The following is a 6,000-nucleotide window of genomic DNA, read 5'->3' as shown; positions in this document are numbered from 1 at the left end:
CCCGGGGGTGTGGAACTACTTACTGTTTTGAATTTGAACAAAGTGGCTATATAAAAATTTTTACAAGCCATAATATAAATTAATCAAATCAACACTGTCTGTGCAATTTGTTTGGCATTTTTTTTTTGCATTTCTGTCTTCTTGTTATTGGCCATAATGCTGCCATTGACACTAAGAAAGCTTACCTTTGAACTTGCCATATTAGATCATACTGGTAATTTAGTCCAATAATTTCAGTAAAAGCAGCAACAAATCCTGTCAGAAACTTACATGCAAAACATAAAAGGGGTAAAACATCTTCTTTTCTATATAAGCTGTAATGTTGACTAGTTGCAAAGTTGACTAGAGTCCTGAATTTAAAAGTGTCATATTTATTGCAATATGGCTTGCTGTAAATTATAGAAGCTTTGGATGTTTTTAATATCGGTGTTTAATCTGTTTTAAATTTTGTTAAAATCATGGCACTTTCTGTGGCAACCATAGCCACTCTAATAATGTTTTACTGATTCAGACATTCCTTCCAAATGGAATCTGGATTAATTAATTCAGGTTAATTTGGGGTTAATAAAGAAACCCTTATTCTTTTGTTATGGAAGAAAGCTTGCAGGAAAGAAAGAAAGAAAGATTCTTGATCTATCTGTAATTTAAATCAATCATTAATTTATATACTTATTTCAATTTACCTTCTATTAACCTCATTTCTGAAGCAATCAATGTTCCTCTCCTACCTCTATTAAGTATTTCCAGCCAATATAGCAGGTTCAGATATAAGAATTTTCTATAATGCTCATGAACATTTTTTTTTAATTGCTAAATATACGTAGAATATTCATCTTTCACCTTCTACTCCTGCCTTATATACCAAACCCTTTGGAATAGTGATTATTTTGAACAGGGGGTGGTTTGCCTTTTGCTATGGACAACATATCAAATGTTGTAATATCATCTTCAGTGTGTGCCATCTGGGTCTGATGCTTCCATTGTCAGTTGGCTTTGGTGCTTCCAGCGTGTTCAGAGAAGAAAGCCTAGTCCCTAAGTAGAGTTATTACTTCTAGCCTGATTTATATGGGAGATACTTTCTATAACATTTTGTGATAGTTTAGCTTAGCTGGCAGCCACTTGCTGCCCCCTTCCCTCCCGCCCCCTTACCCCAGGGAACTGGGGAGAGAATTGAAGGGGTAAAGGTGAGGAGACTTGTAGGTTGAGATAAGAACAATTTAATAATTAGAGTAAAATTAAAATAATAATAACAACAAATATATATATATATATATAAAATGAGTGATGTAGAGTACAACTGCTCACCATCCGCTGATAATGATCCTGGAGGAATGAAAAGGAACTGGAAAATTGCAGTCCCGGAAAAGTGAGCCTGAGTGATTCCCGAGAGAATCCCCCCCTTTCCAGTCAATCCCGGTTAATATACTGAACATGATATAATGTGATGTGGAATATCTTATTGGCACATCCAACTGTCAGTTCTGGGTTTTACCAACTCCTACACTTTTCTTCTCCCAACCGCTTCCAGTCCTCAGCTCTTGCAAACTGGCCCAGCACAGTGTCCTTGTAGTTACCAACATTGTTCTCAGAACAGTCCTCACTCAAACCAAAACACGGCTCTTTCTAGCTACTAAGAAGAAAATTAACCCTGGCCTAGCAAAACCAGGACACATTTTTGCTCATTTTATTTAAAATTATGTTGTAAACCGCAGAACACTAATCTAGCAATACTACTGCAGTTCTTGTGTCTCTAAGCTTTTTATGCATTCTGTATAATATTATGCTGATTGAAATTTTTTTCTGGCAAAATTCAATCATTCATACACTTTTTTTCTGCTTTTTAATCCTTTTCCAGGAAGTGGGAAGATACTAAACTGAGCAAAGCAATAGCTTTTCTTCCATCAGCCAAAGAGCATCCATTTCATTAAGAACCAGAAATCTTGTTTGAAATACTTTTTATATTTTCTATGAGAAAATTTGTTAGGAAATGGGAGAAAAAAATATTGCTTAGAATGTTTTTAAATAAAACATACCTGTCTGTTATATACTTTTTAATGCTAACTTTGTTGCTCTGACACATCTTATATGAATCATTCCTACCAATACTGACTTGGGGTATTCAGTATTCTGTAATTTGTTTACTGTTTGCACATGCGACTGAGATTTGACTTTCTTCTGCAAAAGTGCTGCTCAGCATTTTTGAAGCTGTGTTGTGTTCATGAAGCACATGTGTTCATGTATTTGTGTGGGATGCTCAGGCTAAGACAAAGGGCTTTTCTGGTCTGTACTGTGATTTCAGTGTAGCAGTCTGAAGTTGACCGAAGAGAATGACAGTGTCTTGAGTTGGGAGGGACCCGTAAGGATCATCGAGAGATCATCACTGGTGCAGCACACTGTCCTTTCTTCAGACTCCAGGGAATAAGCAGATGAAATTTATTAGGCAGTGAAAGAAGACTGAGGGAATTTGTTGCAACTGGAGAACTGAGGCATGACATGTTTAGGGGAGAAGGCTTTTGGGAAGGGGCAGATGGCACTAAAATTTCTGCAAGGCCTTTGCTGCTTGTCATTTTTTCTATATGAGTGCAGATAGGTGAGGGAGATCAAGGAGTCCTGTCGCTAATACAGGCACATAGCTGAGAAGGGAATAGTTTGGTGGCCTGGTTGGCAGAAATGAGGCGTATTTTACCCGAGTCTTGTCAAGCAGATTGCATGAGATACCAGCTGAAATGCAGTCAGTGAGAACAAAGTAATTTGAATTTCAAAAAGAAGAAAATAAAACTTTTGAGGTTTATAGCAGAGAAGCAATTTAAGAGGTGGCGTGTCTGGCTTCTTAGCCCATGGGTTATTTTAAATGATAGAATCACAGGATGGTTTGGGTTGGAAGGGACCTTAAAGCTCATCCGGTCCCAACCCCCCTGCCATCAGCAGGGACACCTTCCACTAGACCAGGTTGCTCAAAGCCTCATCCAGCCTGGCCTTAAACACTTCCAGGGAGGAGCAGCCACAGCTTCTCTGGGCAACTTGTTCCAGTGTCTGACCATGCTCACAGCAAAGAATTTCTTCCTAATATCTAATCTAAACCTCCTCTCTTGCAGTTTAAAGCCATTTCCCCTTATTTTGTCATTAACTGCCCTTATAAAAAGTCCCTCCCCAGCTTTCTTGTAGCTCCTTCAGGTACTGGGAGGTCGCTATAAGATCTCCCTGGAGCCTTCTCTTCTCCAGGCTGAACAGCCCCAACTCTTTCAGCCTGTCCTCGTAGGAGAGGTGCTGCAGCCCTTGGATCATCCTTGTGGCACTCCTGTGGACTGTGGAAGGCGACTAATGAGTCTGTGGAAGGTGACTAAAAAAACCAAATTAATGTAAGTTATATCTCTGTTCATATGTGTGAAATTTCTAAATGGATGGAGAATTCTGAAATAATTCCAAGGAGGTGCAGGTACCCCGCACACACAGCCTTTCCTCACACCAGCCATCGCTGTATGTTTCTCTGGCTGTTGCTGCACAGCAGCGTTCTGCCTAAACCAGTTGGTAAACTGTTAAATGTTCCTTTTCTCCACCGACCAACATGGCATGTGATCTAGTGGGATCTGACGGTGCCAGCAGCCGTGGGAGCGCAGGGCAGCAGGTGCGCTCAGCCCAGCGCTTGGATGGAAGATGGGAACGGCTCAGCGTGGAACTGGCAGCAGGATTTGAGGATGTACCATATGCGTACAGAGACGCTTGCAAGGAAATAGCAGAGCAAATTTAGAGTCACACCGCACCAAAGATCTATTTGTTTGACTACCCCTTTCTGATGCTGTTGATCATTGCTCAATAAGAAGTGAAGAGCCAGCTGGGATTTTCCTGTCCCAACACAATATGCTTCTCTCTGAAGAGATGTCTTAGTAGTTTTGAGGGAATAATTTCAAGATAAACGTAGAAGAAACAAAGGATTTAGAGAAGTATCCAAACTTGTATAGAAGGTGCTTAACATGATTGCCTGGGATTATCAATATGTGTCTAGCTACTTCTCTTTGAAGAGATGCTGGTTTAAGTATTTTTCTACTGCTTTTTGTTATTTTCACAAGGCTGAATGAATTGTAAGATTCTTTCTCCCTCAAATTCGATTGGAATTGCCAGGAAGGTTCAAAAATTACGAGAGGTGCAGGGTGCACAAGCCTTCCTTTTATGAGAAACTGGCCTAACTTTCAGTAAAAACTGTATATATATATATGCATGAGATCCCTCAGTCTAAATACACATTTTGTCTGGTACTGGATTTTTTTTTTTAAATATTGCTCAGAAAAGCATATGACCAGTAATTTTTTTTTTTAAATGATTTTTGGGTATTTGTCAGGGTATCAAGTACAGTGTAGCCCTTATCATACATTAGGTGCCAGATGCAATTAATGATACTGGGAAGTTATCATCTTAAAACAGGAATTTGTATTAATCTGAAGATCCAGTGACAGGACATGATATAAAATGTAGAATATGTTAACTGCTTCATGTTTTGTGATACAATAATTTAAATTCTACAAACCAGATGAACTGTATCTCTAAGGCTTTAGCCTTTATTACAATGAATCTTTGTGGTTTCTTCCTGCTTTCATCAGTGTGAGGATACACATAAGGTATTTTTGATTATTTATGGTGGATATCATTCAGTAGTATTGCTTGTGTGTCTTTTGATAGCTTTCCTTACAGTTAATAGTGGTAGCTGCTAATAGGCAAGTGGTGTTTGAGCAGGTGCACAGGTGCTGGGAGTAGCTGGAAGCACAGTTCCAAGCAGGTGTTCTTCACATAGCCCATCAGGTGGGGCTGACTTCCCATGTGAAATCTGTTGTGTGAAGTACAAGGCAACATGTCCAAAAGCATCAAAATGGATTCTGGATATTCTATCCAACACGGTGGCCATGCAGTTACCAGCAGAAATGCAGGAGCAGAATTTACCAGTTACAATCTATACAGGCTCGTCTTCTCCCAGGTGGAATTTTAATTAGTTCCTGGATATAAGATTTTATTATTTTGGTTTAATTTCCCTTTTATGGTTTCTCATTTGTTGGGTTGGGTTTGTTTTTATCAAATGTTTGTGATTTCACAAGATTTTGGATTTTTGTGATAATTAAATTTTCCGGTTGCCATAATGAAATTTGCCATTATTTGTGTCCAAATAATGCTGACGTGAGCAAGGTGAAGTAAGTAACGTGAAGTGAAGTAAGTGAAGTGAGTAACGTTGGTGGTCAGCAGGTAGAAAGATTTGATTCTGCTCTACAAGGCATAATTTAAATGTGAAGCTTGATTTTTCTCAGCTGCTAAGTGCTGCTGCTAATGGAAGTACTTGTTTTATTTTTAGGCACTTCTGTGCCTAAGTGCCTAAATCGTGGAAATGTAGGCATGATTATAGGGGAAATCGTGCTCCAAGGCTGAACCAGAGCTTCAGGGAAGACAGCAGAAACACTGCAGCTCTTTACTAAATATATGTTGCACAGAAGAAAGCGCATGCAATGAGCTTTTAGTGATTGATAGTACAGCTAAGCACCTCTCCTATGAGGACAGGCTGAGAGAGTTGGGGCTGTTCTGCCTGGAGAAGAGAAGGCTCTGGGGAGATCTTATAGCAGCTTCCAGTACATGAAGGGGGCCTACAAGAAAGCTGGGGAGGGACTTTTTATAAGGGCAGTTAATGACAAAACAAGGGGAAATGGGTTTAAGCTGAAAGAGGGGAGGTTTAGATTAGATATTAGGAAGAAGTTTTTCACTGTGAGGGTGGTGAGACATTAGAACAGGTTGCCCAGAGAAGCTGTGGCTGCTCCTCCCTGGAAGTGTTTAAGGCCCGGGTGGATGAGGCTTTGAGCAACCTGGTCTAGTGGAAGGTGTCCCTGCTGCTGGCAGGGGGGTTGGGACTGGATGAGCTTTAAGGTCCCTTCCAATCCAAACCATTCTATGATAATCTATTTGTATTCATCTTCAATACACCTGTTCAGTGAATTGAGTAAATCTGCTTGTGTCACTGGCCACATG

General features: G+C 39.8%; 1 protein-coding gene across 1 annotated transcript in view; it reads left to right on the top strand.

Moving 5' to 3' along the window:
• The first annotated feature begins 3,565 nt into the window (after positions 1 to 3,565).
• Positions 3,566 to 6,000, top strand: part of LOC104522436 (synapsin-2-like) — a 50,521-nt gene continuing 48,086 nt past the window's right edge. The window contains exon 1 of the mRNA XM_029084209.1: positions 3,566 to 3,708. Within this exon, the coding sequence (XP_028940042.1) occupies positions 3,566 to 3,708 (143 nt within the window). The remainder of the gene's footprint in view (positions 3,709 to 6,000) is intronic.

Source organism: Antrostomus carolinensis, unplaced genomic scaffold (assembly GCF_000700745.2).
Source record: "Antrostomus carolinensis isolate BGI_N321 unplaced genomic scaffold, ASM70074v2 scaffold40463, whole genome shotgun sequence".
In the NCBI taxonomy this organism is placed as follows: domain Eukaryota; kingdom Metazoa; phylum Chordata; class Aves; order Caprimulgiformes; family Caprimulgidae; genus Antrostomus; species Antrostomus carolinensis.
Note: the sequence above shows the minus strand (reverse complement) of the source record. Positions and strands in the feature narration are given on the sequence as shown.